General features: G+C 47.2%; 1 protein-coding gene and 1 pseudogene across 1 annotated transcript in view; one reads left to right on the top strand and one right to left on the bottom strand.

Annotated features, from left to right (window-relative positions):
• SMARCAL1 (SNF2 related chromatin remodeling annealing helicase 1) overlaps nucleotides 1-25,972 on the bottom strand; it is a 50,546-nt gene that overhangs the window by 9,079 nt on the left and 15,495 nt on the right. Inside the window, exons 6-12 of the mRNA XM_007462855.1 lie at nucleotides 25,486-25,636; nucleotides 23,703-23,861; nucleotides 21,900-21,965; nucleotides 15,332-15,472; nucleotides 9,538-9,756; nucleotides 3,730-3,800; nucleotides 366-468 (exon numbers count right to left, since the gene is read on the bottom strand). Of these exons, the coding sequence (XP_007462917.1) occupies nucleotides 366-468; nucleotides 3,730-3,800; nucleotides 9,538-9,756; nucleotides 15,332-15,472; nucleotides 21,900-21,965; nucleotides 23,703-23,861; nucleotides 25,486-25,636 (910 nt within the window). The remainder of the gene's footprint in view (nucleotides 1-365; nucleotides 469-3,729; nucleotides 3,801-9,537; nucleotides 9,757-15,331; nucleotides 15,473-21,899; nucleotides 21,966-23,702; nucleotides 23,862-25,485; nucleotides 25,637-25,972) is intronic.
• Nucleotides 10,235-13,538, top strand: LOC103075756 (tetratricopeptide repeat protein 23-like; annotated as a pseudogene).

Raw genomic sequence — 25,972 nt, 5'->3', positions numbered from 1 at the left:
ATGCAGGGGACACGGGTTCGTGCCCCGGTCCGGGAAGATCCCATATGCTGTGGAACGGCTGGGCCCGTAAGCCGTGGCCGCTGAGCCTGCACGTCCGGAGCCTGTGTTCCGCAACGGGAGAGGCCACAACAGTGAGAGGCCCATGTAACGCAAAAAAATTTTTAAAAAATAAATAAATAAATAAAAGATGGGTTAAAACAAACCTGTTCATGGTTCTACAAGCAAGAAAAATTATTCGGAAAGTCGACAGAAATGTTTCCGGAAACCTTCACCTCATTTCTTTGCTCAGATCTGACCTTGGCCTGCTTAGCAGTCGACACACAAACAAGAAAAGCATCCTGTGCTGAATTTCAAAGGGAGCTTACCTTCCTCTCAAGCTCATTAGTAACTGCATCCAAAACCACCTTATGGTGTGCAAACACTAGAAACTTCTCTCTTCCACTTTCCAGTAGGTCCAGGATATATTCACTGCATTTGACAATGACAACACAATAAATTAAACACATACGCAATCCAGCTGAGATTAATTACTGAAAAGTGACTGCATCTGTAGCAGATACCTTCCGGGTACCTGCCTCCCCAGCTCATCCTCTCCCTCCTCTGAGAGCTGACCTCTCCCCCTTGCCCTCAGGAACTGTGGGGAAGTCGTCTTCCGCCATATGCAGAAAGAGTTCTTCCATACTTGTCAGTCATCTCCCAAACACAAATAAATCAAAGTATCCTTATGTTTTACGTGTCTCTGATAGGTTACTGAAACCTTATTATTACCTGGGATCATACAAGATAATTAACAGTTTGCACTTTGGCTGCTACTATCATTATAATGTGTTTTCAATAAAAATTGAAGTGTTGTTTACAGATCTGAAAATGCCTGGGCAGGGACTGAGGGATTCTTGACAGTAATAAATTTCTGGCAATGTAGTATTGAGACGTAAGTAATAATACTGAAGAGACGTCAGGGATCGCCCTCCAGCTCCCTCCCACATCAGACTGCAAACCACAGGGCCAGCAGTTAAGGCAGTGGTATAAGTGAATTCTTTTTTCCAAGGCCAAGGAATATGGGTGAAAAGGCCTTGTGTACATGGTCTTCATTCTGCTTTTAATTTACTTCTCTCATCCATCCACTGTGTTTTTTCTTGACTTTCTGCTCCTTATCTTTAGCTGCGGCCTTAAAGGAAGGCAGCGACCCCCGGGAGCTGTAGGGAGGAGTCACCCAGTTGGCAGATCCCAAGCTTGCCCTGGCACTCGCGCCCTGTAGAGGGTTCCCAGTCCCAGTACAGGTCACCGGTGGCTCCTGCATAGGTGTCGGGAAGGTCAGCTTCCTCAGACAGGACACAAGGAGCCCTCGCTCTGCCTGAGGCCATCCCCACACATGGGTGTGTGTCTGGGCAAAGAACAGACATTGCTCTCCTTGAAGAAGGACAAATCTCCAAGGTTTCCTATTACAGTACAGGCAGGTGGGGAAAAGGGAAGCGGACTCTCTTCTAAACGTCTAAGAATTTTTTCAAACAACACTATGACCAACTACGGTATGGATTTGAGTTCAATTTGTGAATTGTTGGTACTAATAGAATCTACTTTAATTAGTTTGAGAGACATAAAATTTGCCATGATATAAGCAAAAAAGTTAACTGCTACAGCATCAGAAAGTCACAAGGCCATAAAATCAACTTGGCCAGCCCATAAACACCACGGCCCCCAGTCTTCCTAATGCCTCTCATCCCTCTACATCTCAGACGTGGCATTGCTGCTCTGCCGTTCCTCACGTCCCTGAGCTACCGAGCTGGAAATATCTGCCGACCACAATAACCTTGGCTTTATATTGAAAGATGTCCATTAAAAAGAAAACGAACAACAGCAAAAGTGGGAAGAAAAGCAACTATCAGAGGAAACTGGGGTTTTAAGATTTATAATCTAATGTCCACTTACTAGCTGTATGATTCTGAAGTTTAGAGATTTACGTTACTCAGTTTCTGCATTTTAACTTTATTCTACTGATCTCACGAGGAGTCTATAAATGTGACATGAGTTAACAGATGTCAAAACTGTTGGAAACTATAAATCACTATATAATTTATCATGGAATTTTGAAAAAGTATGTATAAGGTATGTTATGATTTGAATGTTTGTGTTCCTGCCCCCCAGTTCATATGCTGAAATCCGAACCCCCAGTGTGGGGCCTATGGGAGGAGATGGAGTTAGTGTTCTTATAAAAGTGACCCGAGAAAGCACCCTTCCCCTTCCACCATGCAAGGACACAGCGAGAAGATGGCTGTCTACGAGCCAGGAAGAGAACTGGCACCAGACTCTGAATCCGCCAGCACCTTGAACTTGGACTTCCCAGCCTCTAGGACTGTGAGAAATACATGTTTGTTGTTTAAGGTGCACGGCCTACGATATTTTTGTCATAGCAGCACGAATGGACTAAGACAAGGTATTACCGAAGTTTATTTATAAGGTGGAAAATGGTTAGATTTAAAATTCCTAAGGGAAATGGGTGGCTCTGGGCCCAGCACTCAATGGACCCTGGATTTTGTAGGTCACAAGCTGAGAGAGCGAGGGAAGGGGCTCACACCCATGCCATGTGTTATTCAGCAGCACATGAGAAATGTAGGTGGAGGCAATTCAGATTAGTGTCTGAGAGAGAAGTTTCCAGGCCATAAAAACCACATCTGGAGTTCCCTGGTCTCTTAAACAGTATCATAAATGAAAAGGGCAGTGCCCAGAGGGTGAAGGAGAGCTGCCCGACACTCAGAGTCTGTGATTTGAACAATGCAGCGAACTCACTCTCCAACCACATTTAGGGGTGCAGAGGGAGAGGCCGGTGAGGCTGGGAGATGCAGAGGCTGAGTGAGAGGGCAGGGCAGGCTGTAGGTCTCCATTTACCCATGGATCTCAGTCCCCACAGCCAATCTGGGACCGCTTAACCCACGCTAAATTCATTTCATTGTAATTGAATCACTTGGACCATTATCCTGCCTGAGTCTCACACAAATGTTAAACAGTAAAAAATTAGGCAAGCTGCACGTCGTTAGACTTGCTTCAAGTTTCTATCTCAGTGATATGTGAAGAGCAGTGGGTTTTTCTTTCTTTAGCCAAGGCAGACAATTGAGATTTTTTTCTTTCACGTCAGTGAATAATTTTAAGAACAGAAATTATTACACCAGCTTTAGTTGAGAAGGCAGAAGGAGACCAAGTGTGACAACAGCCACTTGCCTGTATCTTTTTTTTTTTTTTAACATCTTTATTGGGCCGTATCTTTTGAACAAACGATGGCATTCACCTTCTTTCTTATTTAGGTAAATGACAGCTGAAACAGGATGTCTTTGGAGACGACCAGAGAATCTCCGTAAGGCAGCTTCCTGGTCTTCTGTGAAACCCCTAATTTTTTTCCTACAGGCAAGTGACCACAGTTCTCTTAGCAAGAGGAAAACTTCCCTTCAGTGTTTGGGTCACCCAAACCTGCTCATAAGTGGCTACAGCTCCAGCTCACTTGGGTTAAGACGGGACCTCGCAGGGACCCCAAGCACATCCTGGCAGGGCTCCAGAGACAAGCCTACTTATGCCTCCTGGGTGATGAGGCCGTGGTGCCCTAAACTTTATATTCAAGGCAACTATCATTCAAATCTCTAATCATTTCTTACAGAGCAATGAAACCATCCTGACGGACTAAGATAACAGGTATTTCTTTTTAAAAGAGAGAGAAGTCGACACTTGGTGTCCACTTACATGACAGATGGGATTTTAGCTTCAGCTGTTCTGTTGAAGAAGAGAATAAGGGCTTCTTTCTGCTGCTGTTTCTGTGGAAGGAGAAATCGAGGGTTTAAAGTCTCGCACTCTGAGAACTCCGCGACACGCTGACGTAATCATCACCACCAAGAGCTTTACAAATCCCAACATCAATCGCCAGAGCCAAGAGGCCCTGACTTATCCACTCGCTTTAGCCACACCACAGGAACTGTCTGGACTCTGGTTTTGTACTGGGAGACAAAGTAGCATTACAGCTGTTCTGTCACCCTTCGAGAACTGTTGTGAGAATCCAATGAGGCAAGGAACATGCACGCTGTTTGCAAGGGCATTGCAGGTATTGCTTCACCATCCATACCGAGCTCGTGTGCTCAGCGGGAAGGCAGCCCTGCTAAGCACACCTATTTACTATAGGTATTACAGCCTGGTGACAACTTACACATGACAGTGGCCCACGATGTCCCCCCACCCCTTTCCTTCTGCCAACTTGTGTCCATACCCAACTGACTAAGCTCACCTCTAAGACTTACTGAATCATTTCCAACTGACCCCAACTAGTCTATTCTAGTATCATCTCATAACGTTATTCACATGTTTCTGGCCTGTGTGCACAGAAGGTAATTGACTTCCCTCAAGAGGAAACGGTATTTTCTTTATAGTTTGCATCTAAATAAATCCCAATAAAGAATGCTAACCCAGGAGGTGCTTAACCAGTTTCATAACAATACAAGATAACATTTACCATTACTCTTGGGTTCCCAGAGAGGACAGATACTCTTACCATCCTTGGTAGGGCAGCCATCCCCTTCCACTAGCCAGCATGGGTTTATAGATGCTCCTACATTTTGGGCCTGGGCCCTGTGAGGCCAGTGATTGACATGGCAGCTTCCTCAAGGAACAAAGAGGTGACCCAACAGTAAAAACACCTGTGGCCCTGAACTCATTAATAACTCAGGAAAAAGCAGCCACAGCTGGACTGCACCTTAAATTACAGACACCACAGATGGTGAGAAAAGCTGCCTGGTCAAAATCGTTTTTTGGCTTTAAACAGCATCTCTCCTCTAGGCCTTGACAAGAAAGAAGAAAGAGACCCAGGAACCATAGGCATCCGTAGGGGCACTGACGGGGTAGTGGATCCATTTCATTTTCTACATGAGTCGTGGCAGTGGTGGGCACCGTCCCTCCTATTTTGTGGCAGCAGTTAAATTAAACAACTCTAACCTCCTGGGAACTCACATTGAAGATGTGATTCTGTGTGTGTGTCTTAACTTGTTTCTGAGCCCCAAGCCCAGTCAGGATTCTGATGAGGCTCTGGACACACACACTTTTCGCGTGTGGCCCATGAACTCACATGGAGTCCATTCGTGTCTCTCAAAGGGTCCCCTGCAGCAGGTTAGGCCCTCCAACCACCGAACGCGTCCCTAGTAGGATATGCTGAAGGGACAGTGTCAGGCTCCCATCTGACGACCTCACCCGCAGCGTGTACGCCTCAAGGAGACTGCACCCTACCCGTTCTCAATCCACAATTAAACTCCAGTTCCTTCAGAGACTCTTGTCAGTCCTTCCCTCCCACCCACACTCAGGCCACACTTGCTCTTAGAAAGGGAGAGGGCAAAACAGATGGAGAGATGGTGAAAAGCACTTTCAGAAACCCTGCCCCAAGATTTAAGAAGCAGAGCCAATGTGGGTGTGAGAAAACAAACATCATTATTACACACAGCTTGGGAGATGCTACCCTGGGCTAATAACCCTTTTGGGGCTGATTTATCAATAGGTACCAAAAGTCTTCAAAATATGCCCATGCCCTGTGATGCAGCAACTCACTCCTAAAATTTACCCTCAGGATAGAATTGGAGGTACACAAATTCAGATGTAAACTGCTTTTTCAGTGTAGTGTTACTTAGCATAGCGAACAATTGAAATAACTTAAATGTCCAACTACAAATGATTGGCAAAATTACAATATAGCCAGGTGAGAAAACATCATGCAGTCTTCAAATACTATGTTTTAGAAGAACATACAACAACATGGAAAAGGGTACAGATATAGTTTTGTAACTTGCTTTCTTCCCCACTTGAGGTATCTTTGTAAGATCCCAATTCTGCTTTTAAAATACATGTTGCTTATTATGTACATAAGTTATAATATATAGAGAGAGAGATAAATAATATATATTAAAACAAAAAACACATAAATTTTATAGAAAAAATACCGAAATGATATATGCCAAAATTATGTAATATAAATAGATGGGTTAATCTTTTTTTTTTTTTTTGCGGTACGCGGGCTTCTCACTGCTGTGGCCTCTCCCGCTGCGGAGCACAGACTCCGGACGCGCAGGCCCAGCGGCCATGGCTCAAGGGCCCAGCCGCTCCGTGGCACGTGGGATCTTCCCGGACCGGGGCACGAACCCATGTCCCCTGCGTCGGCAGACGGACTCTCAACCACTGCGCCACCAGGGAAGCCCTCTATTGTATTTTTAATGTGGGGGAAATCAATAGTTTTATCTTTAAAAAAAAAAGCTCCCCAAACTGAGTAGACATAATACTAGCCCATTAACTATCTTATTACTTCTTTTGTCAGCCATGGCCTGGGAAATTTAAAATAACCTGCATTCTTTGTTCCTGCCTCTTAGATTTTTATTAAATTAGATCCACTGGGTTCTGAATTTGTTTTTCTATGTTGGAATCTAAGTGGATTGTCAAACGGCAGAAAGGTGAGCTGATACTGTCACCAGGAAGTCTGCATGGACCAGTTCCATTTTTCTGTTCCTGGTCTTGCTGATCAAAAAAACGGCTCTAGACAAAAGATGATTAGAGTCAGCTTTTCTTAGCTTGTGAACAGCTATCTATTATTTTGGCTGAAAATCAGAAAAAGATTTCACTGTACATTATGTTTTATAAATTGGCCGCTTCACCTTGGCTTCTGTGATTTAAAGCTTTGTAAAAAATGTCTTCCTCCAGATGGGAAGGTGTGAGGGAACAAAGAAAGAAATCACTTTTTGACAGGCTAGCAGTGCTTTGCTGGAACCACCATAATGTGTAAAATTGCAGGGAAACTTGGGGCTACAGAGTCGCTATAAAAATGGTGGTGGTGGGGTCCTTTCTGTAGGTTCACAGACTAAAACCACAAAACCATGATTCTCCATTTTAACACTTTCAGTTCAGGATTTCACAGCCAGTCAGGGCTTGGAAGGCATGTTGATGGCCATCTGGCCCAAGACCCGGCTGACACTGGCTCCCCTTCCTGGGTTAAGTTGGCAGGAGGGTGCTCCCAGTCAGATCCACGGTTTGTAGATGCATCAAATCTGGGGCTTTACAGTAAGAAAGGTTCTGATGTTCTAAAGGGTCATGCTCATAAATTCATTTGCTACTTGGATTTTCCATTATAAAAATTAATTTACATTAAAGAACACAAAAGAAAACCAAAGTTTCAAGAATTTGTCTTATTATCTAAAAGAATTTAGCATCTGGTTTGAGCATCATACTGAAGGCAACCTGTATCTATTCAATTTCTCTCTCTTAGGGACAAACTTAAACTTCCCAAGACACCAAGGGAGCACACAGCAATGCTCAAGCACTGGACTGGGAAGAACTCAAGGCCCCTTCTCCACTGGATTCTTGAAGAATTACACTGCAATTTAGGGTTTGTTTTCACAATCTGCAAAATAGTGTTAAGACTCTGGGCTGAAGAAGCAGAGACAACAATCACACACAACAGGTAGGACTCAGAGCAACTGTCCCAAGTCCTTCATACTTTTCCAGCACCAAGCCTATGAGGCAGGTCGTGGCTCCCCTTTTTAGGGAAGAAAATATCTACAAATCCCAAAGCATTTAAGGGACTTGCATAGCTACGGGGAGTTATAAACACCCAATATTCCTGATTTCCATGGCTCAGCCTAGTCAATTTCACACCACTGTCGATAAACTCAGAAATCAAACTTGCAGGTTACATATGAAATCATCTTTGGAAAGAGCCACTCACCTAACTGTGTACATTGGCAGAAAGTTTAAAAAATGCTTTCAAACCTTGCTGCACTAAGTTCAAAATTCCCATACGTCTTTTTGGCCATACTGCACAATTGACAGTTGCCTCTTGACCACTTAACGTGACTTTCCTCCTCAATTCTAATGCCCACAGACCGTTTTGTCAGTTGTCTACACTGGCTGCTGCTCTCCACCACCTGGTTCAGGAGATGGACTGGGTACAGGTGAGGGTGTCCTCTGGGGACTCCCACGAAATACTAATAGACTTTCTTCCATCACACACACAAGGAACTAAAACATAGCATTTTATAAACATTCAGACCTTTGCATCTAAAAAGATCATACATCGGAATTTTTCCCATTAATATTACATATGCTATACATGTTCACTGGTTTCCTTGTCTAGTGGAGTTCACTGGTTGGGCAAAAGTGAGTAGACATTAAAGGTTTAAGAAAGTTCTAAGAAAAAACTAAAATTGAGAAAAAATTTTTATTCACTGCCTTTTTTTCTCTAGAAATCGGAAAAAGACACCAATGCTGATTTTATAAACAGAGCACCCTGGTTCTGCTCGTGGTTCCACTGAAATATAATTTGAGGACCACTGGTCTGTATGTCCACGTCAACGTTAAGGAACTTCACTTGAAAACTCCACGGCAAAGAGATTACGCCTGCTCACTTCCTCCAGGCCATCCCGATTATTATGTATAATACAGCATAAATTAAACACTGCTATAGACAAGTTACCAGTGCATCCTCTACCCTACACTGTTTCTTAAAAATTACTAGCCAGTCTTGTTCATCACATGGTAAAATAACATTAAAAAAAAAATCACACATTCTGTCTCCTGCCATCTTATTTATTTTGTACTCTCCCAGAAGGCTGGTATCTTATGTAGATCTAAGTTTCCGTATACAGGGTAATATCAAGCCCAGATAATGCTTTATGATAATGTCTGAAAATGTCAATGACTGTCATTTTCTTGGGAATGAAAATTGCAAGGTTTTTATCCCAAGAGGACAGAAACGGGTCTGGTATAGATTACTTTATAGCACTTAGCACAGTATGACACTAAAGACAGATATGAAACGAAAGTGTTTTGAAAAGACAAAGTCACCATAGTGGAAAGAGCCCTAATATATAGGGCTAACAGGCTTGGTTATAGCCTCAGCTCTGCCACGGAGTAGCCATAAGACCTTGGGCAAATCCCACTCTCTGTGAGCTTCAGTTTCCCCCCTCTATAAAATGGGGGTGCCAATTTGTTGCCAACCATAAATGACCGTAATAAGGATTAAAAGTTAAGAGGGTTTGAAAACTCTTTGCTATATAAATGTCAATTTATTTTTTTGACTAAAGCAAATGACGTGAGATGGTTAGAGCATTCACATATATAACAAATACACTTAGGGCTAATTTCTTTTTTTTTTTTTTTTTTTAGGGCTAATTTCTAATGACCGTTACTAAAGGAAGTATTCTCAAAATACACTAAACATAAACTCCAACTTTCTTTGAGGGATTCAGAATACATATCACCATCCTGTGGTTGCCCTGGGGTTTATCTCTATGACTGTCCGTCAACAGTGATCTACACAAGTAGAAAACTGCAAATTAATACGAGATTTTGGAAGCAGACTAGGTAGGCTGAGAAATGAAGCGGGCTCACCATCCTTCCCGGGGTGAGGGGGAGAGGTTATGGGAAGACAAGGTCGGGGGACTCTGGGTCAGCTCTGCAGTGCCCCTCCAGGGAAGGAACAGCTGTGCACAAGGGGACCTTCCCAATCCCCATCTCCAGCCCCGGACTCACAGTGCTGTCCTTGGTGGTCATCTCCTTGGCCGCGGCATCCAGGGCAGCTCTGGTCCTGGCGCTGATCCGGCCTGGGGCGACCACCACCATCTTGCGCTGTTTGGCTGGGAGCTGGCAGAGGACGTCGCCCTTGAGGCGTCGCAGCATGACCGTCTCCTCCAGCAGGAGCTTCAGCTCCCCCAGGTTGGAGGAGCCTGAATAATCCCATCCCCAGGGCAGCTGTGGAGGCAGAACCGAGACACAGCTCGTGAGAGTCCCCAGGGCCCAGGACCGGAGCTGTCACCTCTGGGAATGGCCTTCTCGCAACCCTCTCTTCCCTTGGCTTTGTTCAGAGAACTTCAAGTGGCTTTAAGGGATGAATAAAATCTCACAGAATACAAATGAGAAACAGGAAGGAATAGGAAGAAAGAAAGTCGGGAATGAGAGAACCAAAAACGTGTATCATGGCGCCCCACAGTTTGGCACTATCCTTTCTAGCAGCAAAGGCGAGATGTCAAGCGGTTTGGTGCCCGTTACATTGAAGAACAAACAAGACGCTCAGCTTGTCAGACTCTTCCCATACACTAAATGCACAAAGTTTCCCTAGGGCTTACCCGACTGAGCCTGTTGCACAAGGTAACAGATGATGCTGTAATATCTTTATTTGATGAGGGTTACGGGGATTACGAAGCTGCTCTTCCCCAGCGTGGGCCTCACCATGCGTGACCTGGTGAATGCCATCGTGGTGGCCATGGTGGAGGCGGCTGAAGGGAAGAACCCAGAACACAGGTGCTGCAGTCTTGCTGAAACCAGAGGTGGGTTTTAGAGCACCCAGGCAGTCCCTCATAAAAATGGTTCCTTCATTTAGCAGCTCAAGGAGGCAGTGAGCAAGAATGTCTTCTTCCTACCACACAGGTAGACAAGATGCTACCGATGAAAATAAAAACCCTGCCCTTCACTAACAGTCTTACTGGAAACAGGACTGACTTCTACGGTCCTGTAGAAAATCAGGGAGCCAGGGTGTCTGCTGCCTTAGGGTTGCAGCTGCTCATTTTCCCTCATGCCTCACCCCACCCTGGACTGTGAACCACCGAGGGCAGGGGCTAGGCTTGATCATTTTCGAGGGCCAGTGGACCTGGTATAATGCTGGAGGTGTGACAGGTGTCCTATAAACCCCTGCTAAATTGAGAGCAGGGAGAGACACAGCCAAAGGTGGAGAAATAAAATGATCAAAAACTGCTTCTTCTTTTGAAAAAGTACACTCTGAAATCAACTGGAAGTTCTCAGCAAATGCCTTCACGGTATAGGGTCGAAAATGAGCTCGGCATGGGGCATTCTTTTCAGTGGCTTCTCTTAATGCAAGAATCTGGCCACAGTTAAAAGAAAAAAAAAAAAAGTAGGGACTTCCCTGGTGGCGCAGTGGTTGAGAATCCGCCTGCCAATGCAGGGGACACAGGTTCGATCCCTGGTCTGGGAAGATCCCACATGCCGCGGAGCAGCTAAGCCCATGCACCACAACTACTGAGCCTTACGCTCTAGAGCCCACGAGCCACAACTACTGAGCCCACGTGCCACAACTACTGAAGCCCGTGCGCCTAGAGGCCGTGCCCCGCAACAAGAGAAGGCACCGCAATAAGCTGCCTGCGCACCACGATGAAGAGTAGCCTCCACTCACCACAACTAGAGGAAGCCTGTGCGCAGCAATGAAGACCCAACGCAGCCAAAAATAATAAATTAATTAATTAAAAAAAAAAAGTAGCCCTGGCCTACTGGCTGCATTATATAAAAATCATGCTAGGAACAAATGGATATCATAATTAATTTAGGTATAATGTTCTTACCTTCTAATATTATCAACTCTTAACCTTGCAGGTTAAAACCCAATAATACCAAAGGTTTTAAATGCGTAATACCGTAATTACAATCCAACAAGCTTTTATTGAAAACTTATCACGGAGCAGGCATTGGGCTAGGTGAAAGGAAGGATACAAAGATGGGGAAGGCAGCGTCTGACTATGTTTTCTTGGATGCTGGGGCAGTGGCAGCAGGAGGAGGACAAGGGCGAATCTGAGGATGGCTTGAATGACTGCAGAGATGGTGGCCGGAGACTGGGAACCCAGGGAGGGACAGTGCAGCAGTAAAGGCAGGGAATGGCTCTGCCCTCAGCCCCCCCGACCCCTGGCTAAACACGACACCATGCGTCCAGACAGTCGAGGAAGATAAGATCCTTTTCAGAAATCAAGTTGTCTTGAGGGATCAACACAGCTACGCACAACCTAACCTGGACTGATCCGTGGGGAAACTTTGCTAAAGGTGTGTATGGCTTTAAATACATTGAATAATAGAAATCTCCTGCCTCAATAACCAGCTAAAAACGGCTTGCCATTAACTTTGCCAAGCACCACAAGTTACATTATAAGTACTCTGAATGTAAGTGGATGTTTTTAAAGTACTAGAAAAGCTGTTTTTTCTTTTCCAAAAGTATTTTAAAATAAGGCAGATGATCTTATTAACATCACTAACTTGCATGGCAAGGCTTTTCTCTCCCAGGTGGCATGGGTGATGAGTGAGGGGCAGCCATTTCTCCAAGTGTCAGCGTCTTCAATGCAGACAGCAGCTCGGCATATTTGTGACTTGATCACAAGACAGGAATCCTTAAGGTCTGAAGTAATGAGGCTTTACAGTCCAGTTAGAGCCTCTGCACAGGGACACTGCCCGCAGGAAAGAAGCCAGGGTGAGCTGGAGTTGTGGCTTCAAGGTTACAGCACAACAAGGGGGGAAAATGAGAAGTGATTTGCCCTTGAGAGAGGGGCCAGCGCCTGCCATTCTAATTCAGTGCTACTGGAACCTCACGGGAACAGGGTTTAGGCATCTGACAAGTCTACCTTGCCGGACAAAGGACGACTGTTGAAGGATAAATCCATCACCCTGGCCACAGTTTTGAAAGTAGAGATTAGAAAGAGAAGTGAGTGACTCTCCCTTTCTGGTTTCCAGGTCGTGGATGTTCTGGAGCCTGGATCAGAGAGAGCTACGCTGGGCTCAGGAAGAAGGTCTGAACCAGCCCCATCACCTCCCACCCGTCAGCAATGACACCGACTGGGACTTCTGCTCCACCCATCACAGCACACCAAGGCCCCAGCACACCAGCGAACAGATGAGACCGTATCCCACTGGTGGGTCTGGAGGGAGTGAAGAGGGCACAGAGGCCAAGAAGGAGGAGAAGGCCACAGAGCGTGTCTCTTCCTGAAAAGAGAACAGCCCAGTGCCGGAAGCAAACAGCTCAACTGATTAAGGAAAAAAAAAAGAAAACGAACTCCTAAGCAAACAAGGAGCTAGTTCTGTGTGTCATCCTGTCTCAGGTTATTCCGGGGAAGAACACTGGAAATGTGCACAGGCTTTGGCCAACCTGGCTATGGCTACCTGACACTGAGAGACCCCCCAGCTCAGGCCAGGAAACATGCTGTGTCCACCAAGAACGCGCTGCTGAGCTACAAGGGAGACACGGCCGCAGACAAGGAGAGCGAGGAAATCCTGGAAGCTCTGGTCGTGCTCCGCCACACTCTGGGGGTGGCCTGGCTCCAGCCGAACCAAGGCCTGCTTCAACCTGCAGAGGCAGAGGGAACACGAAGGAGCGAAAGAACTACATAAGGGAGGCGTCTGTGGATTACCAGTCTCAGAGAAGGACCAAGTGTTGTTTGGGGCGGGGCCTCCTTGGCCATCTGCAGGTTGAACACAGCTCGGGCATACTTTGAAAAGGCACTTGGCAACATTATTACTGCTGAGGGTGACAGGATGTCAGAAGTGATCAGTCTACAGAGGAACCACGCCCAGGCCCACCAGCACTGGCAGCAGGCTCATTCGACCGGTGTTTCTTTGTTCACTGACTCAGACCCCAAACCGCAGAGGTGAGCATGTTACCAGTTGAGGTCTATGCCATGTCTGGAGGGACCCAGCACAGGGAATCTCAGCCAAGTTCACCTGCCAAGTGTGGAGATCACACACGCTACGCATGTGCCCTGTAATGCAGCAGCTGACAAAGAGGTTGGTGAGAAAAGACAAAAACGTTGCCCTTCACCCCTTCCTCTGCTCTCCAACTCCTGACTCTTTTCCTCTGGTTTGCAAGAGAGATGGTGGTGGCAGCTAGAATTTTCCTGATCTGTATTCAAAAGTGCGGTACTGGGGCATCCAGAGGAAAGCCCAGTGAGGAATTCATCCTTCAGCAGTGGCCCTTTGTCTGGCAAGGTCATCCTTCTGAAAGCGGAGCTTTGGCAGAAAGGCACCGCTGAGGAAGATGGGGTCCCACGCTCAGCCAGATGGCCAGACTGGTGACCGCTAATGGAGTCAACGGCCCGTCAGGAGGAATTCGCATTTGTGACTAATGTAATTTAAATCTTTTTTTAAATGTTGACTTTCTCATTTACGAAAGTAATCCATTTTGGCATACCTTATCTTCCAGTCATACATGAGAAAGACACAGGGCGGGGTGAAGGAGGAGGGGGGGAAGAGAGGGAGACAAAGAATGAATAATTAACTACAGGGAAAGTTTCGCATCCTACTTTTTTCCACTCTTTTATTTCCCCACGTCATTAAATAAACTTTTTTTCTTCAGCTAAAAAAAACTGAGGGGGCTTTCCTGGTGGCGCAGTGGTTAAGAATCCGCCTGCCAATGCAGGGGACACGGGTTCGAGCCCTGGTCCGGGAAGATCCTACATGCCGTGGAGCAACTAAGCCCGTGCGCCACAACTACTGAGCCTGTGTGCCACAACTACTGAAGCCCACAGGCGTGGAGCCCGTGCTCCACAACAAGAGAAGCCACCACAATGAGAAACCCTCGGCAACCAGAGAAAGCCCACACAAAGCCATGGAAGACCCAACGCAGCCAAAAGAATAAATAAATAAATAAATAAATAAATAAATCTATTAAAAAAAACAGGTTTTAGAAATCGTGATTTTAAAAAATTTTTAATTTTTTAATTTTTTTGGCTGCGTTGGGTCTTGCTGCTGTGCACGGGCTTTCTCTAGTTGCGGCGAGCGGGGCTCTAAAGTGCAGGCTCAGTAGTTGTGGCTCACGGGCTTAGCTGCTCCGCGGCATGTGGGATCTTCCAGGATCAAGGATTGAACCTGTGTCTCCTGCATTGGCAGGCAGATTCTTAACCACTGCGTCACCAGGGAAGTCCAAAAATCACGATTTTGATTGCAATGGCATTTGTTTACAAGGCTTCCTCTGCCATTTTTGGAGAACGGAAGCTGTGCAGACTGTAGCTTCAGGAGCAGCTGCTCCATTGGCACCGTATTCATAGAGATAATTTGCAGGTCAGAGGCTTCTGGCCTGCTGACCGGGCACGATTCACTATAATGAGTCGACATTTATAAGCAAAGGCCCACTGATGAGAGCCCACCAGGGGAGCATGAGATCATGCTTCCCACTCCACCTGTTCAAAGGCTTCCTCTGTCCTTTTTGCGCAGACTATGTAGGGCCTCGGCCTCACCTGGAGCTCACCTCAGTGCCCTTCTCTGAGGCAAGAGCTGTTGGCTTTCAGAGCTCCAGGCACCTACGCATTGGCCACTGGTCGCTCTACTGGAAAACACTAACGTGGAATCACCACAAGCGTTAGAACTCGGAGGGGCTGCTCTTATCTTACCCTAGAGGACACTCCAAGGTCAGAGTTAGGGGCAAAGCAGAGCTAAAATCTGAATCCAGCTCTACGGCCAGTGCTCTTCTGATCACACCACAGCCGAAAAGAAGGAATGGAAAGGGAAGTGTGAAAATCAGGGTGGGGGTGGGCGGGGAAGAGGGGGAATAAAGAACAAATACCCGCTTGGCGCCACAGTAGCGAAGTCCAAAGGCGTGGAACTGAGGGAAGAAAGTCGGCCTGACGGCGAGGATCTGCGTGTAGAGCTCTGCCGGCCGGGACATGGCTGGGGTGCCCGACAGTAAGATCACCCTCTTGGCAACCTAGAACACAAAAGCCCAAGATGCTGAGACACACAGAGGACACGCAAGGGATGTCCCCAGCACCCCCAGGCGTCGGAGCCGAGGCCCCCGGAACAGTACACCCCTGGGATCTTGCACGAACACCTTCACTTCCTCGCACTCTGACCGCAGGTACTACTCAAGTTCGTGCATCTTAGATCCAAGGTAGACCTAGATTCCAAAGACACTGCGGCTGGCCTCACTCCAGAGCTCTGGGGGGCCACAACCTGGGAACTCTAAGCGAAGGAACCATGACCAGAGAAAAAGAGCATGTGTGCTCCAAAAACCTCACGGTGTGACCCATGTAAGAGGCTGGGCGTCATCTCCTAAGCTGCCTTGGCCACACCCTCTGCCTGCATCTACATCAGCACTTAGTCCCTTACACTGAATTCTATCTTGTCTGTCTCCCTCACTAGACTGCAAGCTTCTTGAGATCAAGGACTGGGCTGTGTCCACCTCTGTTTTCGTAGAGCAGTGGCTGGCACAAAGTAAGCAATCAATAAATATTCACCGTATGCCTAAAAATATTCACAAGGAAGCTAACTGGTGTCCTGCAGAACGTGGAGTAAACTCAAAGGATCCAGCATGGTTAGAGGAAGGGGAAGTAGGGGAGACAGCAGCAGGTCCCAACTTTTTCCAGGATGGATTTCTGACATCCAAGCTGAACCTATGATTAGATAATGACACCTAGGACCAGCCCTTTCTCAATCCCAGGAGAAAGCATCAGCAATGGCCTGTGTATAAGCCTCTATTTGTTTTCTTTAGAGGAGGAAAAAAAAAAAAAAGGCTGTCACTAACTCAGCTGCACAATGCTTTGAGCCTAGAGATCCCTGATTCAAGCTCATCTGGCAGTTAATAAGGACTTTAAAAGGTGGGACCCGGATCCACCTACCCTACACTCAGCCCAGGCCTGCAGCAGCCTGCTCAGCTGAGGGCAGGATGGGCATAAACAGTTGGTCAATTCCAATGACAGACTTCGGGTTCCTCCTTATCGCGACACCAACCTGACCCAAGAAGACCAGACCCAAAATCCCACCTCTTACTCAGATGAGAAAGAGGGTGAGATAAAAAAGGAGACACTCCCTACTGTACTAGAACATGGAGTGGCCAAAGATCACTGGTGGTAAAATCCATTTCAGCTCTAGGAAGGGACCCTACTGGGGGCCTCAGTTGTCTAGAAACAGCTTGTTAACCACTGTAACCTTGAGTTAATGATGGCAGCATAAGGCAATCGCATGCAGTCAATCACCTAGGGGAGGAAATCAGGTTTTCAGATAGATACACTGCCTCATAAAAATAAATAAATAAAGGTGCAGCAGAGGGAAGAAAAATGATTCTTTATAAATATACCATATATTTACCGTTCTTGAGATGCACTTTTGCCCTCTCAGCAACTGCCAAGACCTAATTCCATTATGACAGGAGAGCTATGAATTTCTCCAGCTATAATTTTCCACAGTTCAATTACCTGGGCCTTCTAATTACCTACATGGTTTAATGCAGACTCATTAAAATAACAATGAGCTTCTTGAATGACGCCTGTTGCACCACTTGCCTTGGCTCGAGACCATTTCAATGAAACGGGGAAAATGAAAAGTCTTATCAGTAAGAAAAAATCAGCTCACCATCCAAACCTATTCCCCACATCATCACTGCTGTAGCCTGGGGATGGAGCCTGGGCAGCAGCTCACAGATCAGGTGCTGGAAATTAACTTCAGGGTTCTCTGCCCGATATTTATAGGACTGAGTTAACATGGAGTCAGACCTCCCATATACTGTCCAGGCTAGGGTGGTGATGGAACCGTTAAAAATGGATGCTTGTGGGTGTTAAAAAAAAGCAGAGGCAGCATTATGGAAAGAGAAAAAAGGCCAGCTTTGACAGGAAACCAATACGGCGTCTCATCTATTATGGAATGACTTAGCCTGCTCAGCCCCGACACGTTTATTGTCATCACTGTCATCCGTAAGGCCTTTAATTGTGCCCGGTTTCACGTGGTTTATATGCCACCCTCTACCCTTGAGAACTTCCAGTTTAGGAAAATATAAATGCATAAAACTACATAAATCAACCCTAAATTGAACGCCTTACAGGTAACTCATCTAGCACCCAAGAAACCCACAATGGAACAATGCAAAAAAACGATTTCTATTTAGCGTCAGAGAGAAGTTAGTTGATTCACACGAGCAGGGGACTCTTCCTGCAGCCTGCCTGATCACACTGTGGGTGACAGCAGACCCTCCAGCGGACACCGCCCCCGCTCTGGCCTGAAGAGGCAAAGAGCCATCTCTCCAAATGCAGAGGGACTGGGTTTTCTGTTCTAGGTGCAGAGGAACAGGGTTTTCGACTCCCTGGTTGTATATCACAAGTACTGCCATTGTAGTACTGTACAAAACAACCAAAACCTGGTTACAAATCCAACAAAAGGGATCAGATGATACACATTCTGACAGATTTATACAATAGACTACTATTTGTAAGAATGAGGTCCAGTTATCGGGAATGAGGTGGCATGATTACCAAGACACGCCATTAAGTGAAAAAAGGAAGGTGCAAAACTGGTTGTAGAACACTCTAGGGAGGGAGAAAGGAAACACACGTTGAATGTACTGACATGGGCACAGACTAATTTTTACAACTAAACCCCAAAATCCAGTATCTGTGGCTGTCTTCGAGGAGAGAGATCAAGGGACTGGGGGATCCAGAGGGGAGAGAAGGAGCTCTTTTTCACTGTACAGCCTTCTGTACTCTTGAAATATATCACCTAGTTAAACCACTTCAATGAAAAAGGAAAAGAAAAAGCTCAGACACCTTAGACCACTATGCTCACCTGATCTAGCCAATCGACAGACATAAAAGGACTCAACTCCCACAAAAAGAGAAACAGCTGTTTATTAGGGAAGGATGGTGGGATTCTGAGGGCCCTTCTTCTGCTAAAGAAATAATCTAACTGGTTTAACAATAAAAAGCACTATAAATTAAAAAAAAAAAAACCCACTAAAGGAAACTCAAACACACCTCACTGCTCACAATGGAAAAGTCAGATACCCTTCAGGGCTGGAGTCATGTGGAGAAAAAGACCATGTGATTTGGCCTGAGCAGGAGTGAAGGTGGTGATGCATGGCCAGACTGGATTTCAGAGGCAACTATCAAAAGGTAAAACTACGACCCAGAAATTCTGAGTGGAAGAATTCATCCTAAGAGGACAAAGTATACAAGCTATGAACATACGGATGATGTTCACTTGCAGAATTATTTACAATAGCTAAATAGTGTCCAACACTAAGGGTTAAATCATGGGATGCGTCCATACCACAGAACGCTCCCAAACCATTATAAATGATCTTGGGGGCTTCCCTGGTGGCGCAGTGGTTGAGAGTCCGCCTGCCGATGCAGGGGACACGGGTTCGTGCCCCGGTTCGGGAAGATCCCACATGCCGCAGAGCGGCTGGGCCCGTGAGCCGTGGCCGCTGAGCCTGCACGTCCGGAGCCTGTGCTCCGCAGTGGGAGAGGCCACAAGAGCGAGAGGCCCGCGTACCGCCAAAAAAAAAAAAAAAAAAAAAAAAAAAAAAGATCTTGCCCTACAGCTGACATGTTAGAAAAATAACCAAACTGTTAACAGTGGTTTTCTGTGTTGGAGGGATTAAAGGTGATTTCAGTTTTGTTCTTTATAGCTTTCTGTCTTGCCTACTTTCACCCAGTTGACCCCTGAACAACACAGGTTTGAACTGTACAGGTCCACTTAGGCAGATGTTTTCAATAGTAAATACTACAGTCCTATACTGCCCAAGGTTGGATGCATCTCAGTATGCGGAGGAACCTCAGATACGGAGGGCCAGCTAAATATAAGTTAAAGGCATGTTAAACCCCCGCTGCTCAAGGGTCAACTGCAGATGAAAACAGAACCACCTCGCTTCGCAGCCCAGGAAAACGGTGCTATAGGGGAAGAAAGATGCCACATTTCCCAGGGGACAACACCGCTAGTTTCTTACAACCTAAGCAAAACGTCCTCTGCCTGCAGCTGCTGTTTCCATTCAGGAAACCCACATGATGTGGCCTATCTCACAGACAGTAGGATATAACCTAATTACCTCATCATGAACATCTGCTGAAAATATTTGGACATATTAATTATCAGAATATAGTTCTAAGAGATGCACAAGTTAGAGGAACAGTCAAGTGCTATTAAATTCGGCCCTTCTTTGGCTCTTCAAAGGCATTATTTTCCTTTTTCCCAACTCTCATTCCCAAAATACCTAGATTCACTCATTTCCTTAGTGTCTGATCAGTGGTTCTTAACAGAAATGGGGAGGGGTAATTCCCCCCTCCTCCCCAGGGACGCATGGCAAGACCTGCCAAGACAATTCTGGTTGTCACAACTGAAGGAGCCAGTGGCATTTAGTGAGTAGAGGCCAAGCATGCAGCTAAATGTCCTACGATGCCCAGGACAGCCCTGTGGATAACAACGAATTATCCAGGCCCAAATGTCGACAGTGCCAAGGCTGAGGAACTCTGATCTCGACGGAAATACAGCAGAGAGGTGGGAGGTTTGATGAACAGAATAACACAGGATGCCTCATCCTCAACTGTGCCAACAGTCCAGCACACGTGAAGTCAATGTCATGGATGACAGTGGCTTCCAGACACCCACGAACAGGCTATATTCACGGGTCCTGTTTTGAAACATTAATTCATCCGAGTTCTACGGCCAATGCAGAGTAATACATACTAGTTAGCAGTTAAAATTTTGTTTTAAATGTGTCACTCTGAAATATACCCAAGATCTGAAAAACGTAGACACTGCTTTAAAAGGTCTCAGAAGCACATATTTCAGAAACCAATATTTAAGTCCAGCTTGCCTGACCAGGCAATGACTGCATTAACAAGACAGTTGCTAAGAAGCTTTCCTATTATATCTCTAATGATATCATCTATGTACTGTGCAGTTTCTTTTGTCTAAACAATCAGGGGTATACAGATTTAATTTTAGTTATGGCTGTAAAATTGGAACCACAGTACCAGGGTCTATTAACATTTTTCAAAAGAAAACATATGAAAATTCCCCAAAAGAAGGGTCACCACTTTGGGAAAAACATTTAAGTGTGTCCATAAATGGCTCTCAACCTATAAACATTTATAGGTAATTTGGGCAGAGAATCAAGGTTTTTAAGTAAAGGACCTTTAGGTTTGGAGAGAATGACATAATCCTGCTTTGGAAGATGTTATCATATTACCTGTTACTCCGAACACAAAACAAACTTGAAATGAGCAAACACTCAACTGTGTTTTGTGGGGAGTTGGAAAATATTGATTTTCATATGCTATTAAGTTTCACCAACATTTAGCATATTTGTCTTCCCTAGCTTAGGTACAACTTAAAGCTTCTTTTAAGCAATAAAAGCTGCAGTTTTAAAATCAGGTGCAACCCAAGAGCCCAAGATGAACACGCGCTTTCGTTTGCTCGGTTCATACAAACCAAAGGAGATTCCCCCAAAGTGACCTGTGAGTTGTTTCTACCTTGTTATGAGAGAAAAGACTACTTTTCTAATTGTACAACTTTTTTCCCTGAAGTAGGAAAAAGCTCACCCCAAATAGATGGAAGGAAATTTGGGGGCCTTCCCTCCGTTGGGGATGGAGGGGCTGGGACACAAAATATAGACACCGAAGTGTGTACCACACAAAGCATGGAGCTTATACTGCAGGTCAGAATACAATGCCTTTGGATAAAGATTCAAAGCTGCGCTGTACACACACACACACACACACACACACACACAGACACACACACACACACACACACACTCCTTCTGCTCTGAAACCAGGACTCAAGCAGCCAAAGGCTCAGCATGTTAGACCACCCCAGAAAAGGATGTGGACGGCTGGCCTTCCTGCTAACAAAATAGCCTTAGGGCAGCCCCAGAAAAGGGTATCATCTTATTTATAAAGCAGGCCTCAGCTTTGTGGCGCGTCTTGCTGATGCCCACGGCCTGTTTCTGAGTCTGCACCATGAGAGCTTGACCCCGCAAGCCACGTGGAAGACAGGCAGTTCCTCCTGGGCCGTTTAGAGGACCCGCAGCTGGAGGCTGTCCCTCTGCCTTGTCCAGGAGGAGCCCGAGGACAGTCCAGAGTGAGGTCCAACCTGGCCAGTGTCCTTCAACAGGTCTTCATCTTTGAGAGACAGACGACTGCACTGACCACTAGTTCCTCAGCAGGATGTTAGGAAGAAAAACGAATCTGGTACCAAAGTCCTAAGTAGAGATGCCTTGAGTCAATGCTAAGTCACATCCACGGCCTGCAGCCCTGGACTTGCGGCCCCTGCTCCCCTTGGACACCAGTCCAGCCCGAGCAAAATACAGCAGATCTCAGTGCTGAGTGGGCTCAGGCACCAAGTCTGTCCTCAGTAGCACTCACCTTGAGGAGGGGCACAGCTGTACGACAGCGGGCAGTCTTAATGTTTTTGAGGAAGTGAGATTCATCCTGAAAAGGAACAGTCACGTAAGTGAACAAGGCCAAACCCTGAGCAGACAGAGAGAGAGCCCACGTCAAGCTTGACCCTGGTATGGCGTCACACTGAGGCTGCCTCTCTTAGTGCTTTCTCCTTCAAGGAGACGGCTGGGGGCCTGGGCAAGGACCAGGCTCTGGGGCATCTTCTCTATGACATTGTGAGCAAGTGGCTTCATCTCTCAGGGACAGTTCTCCACTTGCAAAGTGGGGCTGGCGACTCCCCTGCCCTGACCACCTCGCACGCGGCACGGGACAAACCCCTGAAAGGTGCTCTGCTGGCCTGTAAGACTGCACCGCCCCCCTGCACAGCACTAACGCCGTGTGCTGAAGACCCGTGTGTGCCCCGGGTCAAGGCTCAAGGCTCTGCGGCCCAGCCCGCGCCTTCTCCCCTGCTTCCCTGAGCTCCCACAGGCTCTGGCTCCTGCATCTCCGAAGGCCCTGGAAGGGACTGTAACGATCTGCGTGTGTGTCGGTCTGTCTTACTGGACTGCGGCTCCCCGGAGACCAGGGGCTGACCGCTCCCTCCACACCCGCGGCACACAGCCCTGGGCAGGGCACAGAGCTGCCTGCGACCTCTGGCTAGCTGAGCCAATAGACGAAGGTGCCTCCCTCGCAGTCAGCCTGCTGCCAGGAAACCTGAGGCAGGGTACCCCACTGCAGTCTTGTTGACGTGAGTGACTCAGAGGTCCTCAGAGAGTTTTCTAAAAGCCCTTTCTTTAGCTCCTTCTAGATGAGATGTGCACTAGACCAGATGCGCAGCAAGATCTGGGAGGCCACTGTAGGTAGAGAATCCTATTTTTAGAGGAGGAAAACACCATTGGCTTTTTCAAGTCACGCGCTTCAATAAAAAACCTTTCGTGTTACCCGGAGGCACTGGGTTTCCCTGTTCTGCCAAGAGGAAAAGCGAGGATAAGCTTCCCCTGGAAACCATCCACCGCAGGCTTCGCCCCGGGACGTCTGTCACCTGGACTGGGGGTGGTAGCTGGCCGGACAGGAGTGGGGATTTGTGAGCTGTATTTGTGAGCCATGTTTTCAGGGCTGTATTTGTGAGCCATGTAGACACACTGAGTACTGACAGAGGAGGCTGGAAGCCAGTCTCTCTAGACTTTCCTTCTGGAGTACAAAGGAGTTAGAAGAAGGCAAGCGGCAGCTACAAGATGTACCATCACACCTGGGAGCAGGACTCTAAACTTAGTAAAGCCTCCTTTAAAAACAAAACAACTAGGGTAAAAAGTGCTTTTCTTTGATAGGTAGGGAGCGTCCTTATATCATCTGGAAGAAAATCTATTAACTGTTTGAACTGCACGTCTGAGTCACGCCGACAGGAGGGCACCAGATGGAGGCACAGGCCCATGCTGTCCAGGCTGTAGCTCCCGGAGCCCCAGGCTGTCGGGGGTTCACGTGCTCGCCTCCAATGTGACCCCCCGTGGGGAGAGGTGGGCTAGAAACCTCCAGCACAGACCTAGTAAACCACAATTTTCCAAAAAGCGCCCGGCCCTGCCCTAGAAGATCCTAATATGTAGCCAGGGTCGAGAAGCGCTATTTGAGAGAAATGAAAGATCACTTCCCTACAAAACAAAGCCAGTGATTTCTACTCTCCTAGAAACCTAGTGAGGCTCCATGAGATTACAGATATGGACATTCTTGGAGCGTTCGAGCAGAAAGTTTTCCCAGAGATAAAGTACTTAAACATTCTGCCAAGTCACTTACAATGATGACAACTCTAAAAGGGGGTTTTAGCTGCTTTTCTAACTTGCTCAGAAGATCGAAACTGACAATGTTGACCAAGCCAGCTGTCAGGCGGTCCTTCCCAGTCACCACGACGTTGATGTGGTCTGGACTCAGAGACGGCAGCCACTGACGAAAGGCCTGCGGGTGACAGGAGAGAACAAAACCCAAGGGGTGATCCAGCCTGGCAGCTGCCAGCTGTGGCCCCGCTAACCCACCCACCGCCTCTCTCCACGCGGAACAACGTTAATGCCCCCTGAAGACAAACTCGGTCTCTTCCCCTTCCCACCCTCCTGCATTCAGCATAACCTTGTCCCCACGAACAACCGTCGCCTCCCTGTTCCTCCCACCCACCCACACCCTTTCACTTTCCACTAACAGGACACTTCTCTCCTCGGTAAGCAAGCCCTTGCTAGCAGTCGCTTTGGGGTGTCTGTGGATTCCACTTCTGTGACCTCTAGCAAGATGACAAGTTTCTGCGAGGAAAGAATGCAATTCTTTTTAAGAGGAATTTTATAAAGGAATTTTTAGCAGAGCCTGGTACACCAAAGGCACTGATGACGATGAAAATGTTCAGTGCTTTCTACAAAGGCACCTCCTTTCCCCAGAAATCTTGCCATCTCTAGCCAAAGCCAGTACCTGGAGCCAGTGGATGGCCACCAGGTGCCTCTGTCATTGGTCGGGGGTCTGGGTGCTCCCAGTGAGCCTGGGCTGACACCATTCTGATTCCGGGAGCGCAAGGCCAGGCTCTGTCCTGCTTATAAGCCTCTGACCATCTATTCTTCCCTAGAATTTCCGAGGGTGCTGTGGGAATCTAGCGTGTGTTGAACTGTTAGTTCTTAGGGCCTCTGGCACAATTCAGATCACAAGCACAAGAAGAGAGTGAGGTACTGTTTCGATATGCACTTGTTTTAAGTTTTGCTTTCTCCTGGGTTGGAAGGGCATGTCTGGGCGTCAGGCCCCGTGGCTGCAGGCAGAGCTGCCTCTTCCCCAGGAGCAGCTCACGGGGGCTTAGTAACAGCCTCGGCATGAGGAAGCCAACAGCCACCTCGAGCAGCACGAAGCTGGGAAAAGCTATGGATGATGAACCACGTCTTCCATCCTCACCACGTTTGCTTACGTAGAGTTTCATTCATTTCATGGGACCACTCTGATCCCTGGATTTATGGGAGACAAAGCTCACAGCTGAGTGATAATACAACGGTCATGTCAGGTTTTTCTGCCATAAAGGTGCCCGGTAGACTGTAAACATCCTGCCCACACCACCTGCTACCGGTGTGGGCCCTGAGCCCAAAGACAGGAGGTGCGACCTCAAGGCCCGGAACCGTTCCTCGCTAGCAGCAAGCATGGGGGTGCTTAACCTCTTGGAGACACAGTTTTCTCATCTGTCAATGGGGTTAATATCTTGTGTCTGCTGAACACAGCTGTTTAAGGATTAAGGGAAATAAAGGAAGTAAAACTATTTTGAAACTTAAGTGGGGTAACGGTGAAAGGTGTTCTTCGCAGGGGCACCAGAAGTGCTCAGGAAGCGTCTACTGACAGACGGAAGCAAGTCTGAGCTTGGTAAGGCCTTGCCCTTCCTCCCTAAAGGCCTAGCCTGATTCTAACTCAGAAACCCAGGAGCCTGGCCTCAGCAGGCTCCCTTCCTCCTCCAGCTGAGACAGATCTTTCGAGCTCCCCAGGTCCTGTCCCCAAACTGTCGTTTGATGACTCTGACACTGAGGAAAGCCTTCCTCGTTAAAATCACGGCACCAGGAGAGCTGACCTGCTCCCAGGTGAAGCGCACAGAGGACGGTACCACCACCAGGAGCGGCCACTCCTTCCGGTAATAGGCGGCTATGCAGATGGCTTGGATGGTCTTCCCCAGGCCCATGTCATCGGCAAGCAGCAGGCGGCCTCTTTTCGCTATGGCAAAACTGAAAGCAGACACGGTCAGGACAGAGCACGGCGCGCTTCCCAGGGCGTCGGTTAACCCGCCATCGAGCTGCCACGTGAAGCCACAAGGCTGCTCGGTGTGGGCTACCGGCTCGCAAGAGACCTGCTCCGCTGAGAGGGAAGTCAGAGGCCAAACGGGGCAGAGTAATAATAATCAAGGAAAGACTACAAACAGGGACAACGTGAAATGTAGTCAAAGGGGAGGGAGAAGCTCTACAAGACAATTAGGTCGTGGAAGCCGAGGGAGGGAGTTTCCAGTAAGAGGAGTCACCCTCTGCCCAGCGCAGGCAAGGCCCAGGGGATATACAGGAAGAGCG

Source organism: Lipotes vexillifer, unplaced genomic scaffold (assembly GCF_000442215.2).
Source record: "Lipotes vexillifer unplaced genomic scaffold, Lipotes_vexillifer_v1.1 scaffold1518, whole genome shotgun sequence".
Lineage (NCBI taxonomy): Eukaryota > Metazoa > Chordata > Mammalia > Artiodactyla > Lipotidae > Lipotes > Lipotes vexillifer.
The sequence above is the reverse complement of the archived record's forward strand: the minus strand, read 5'-3'. Positions and strand labels throughout refer to the sequence as shown.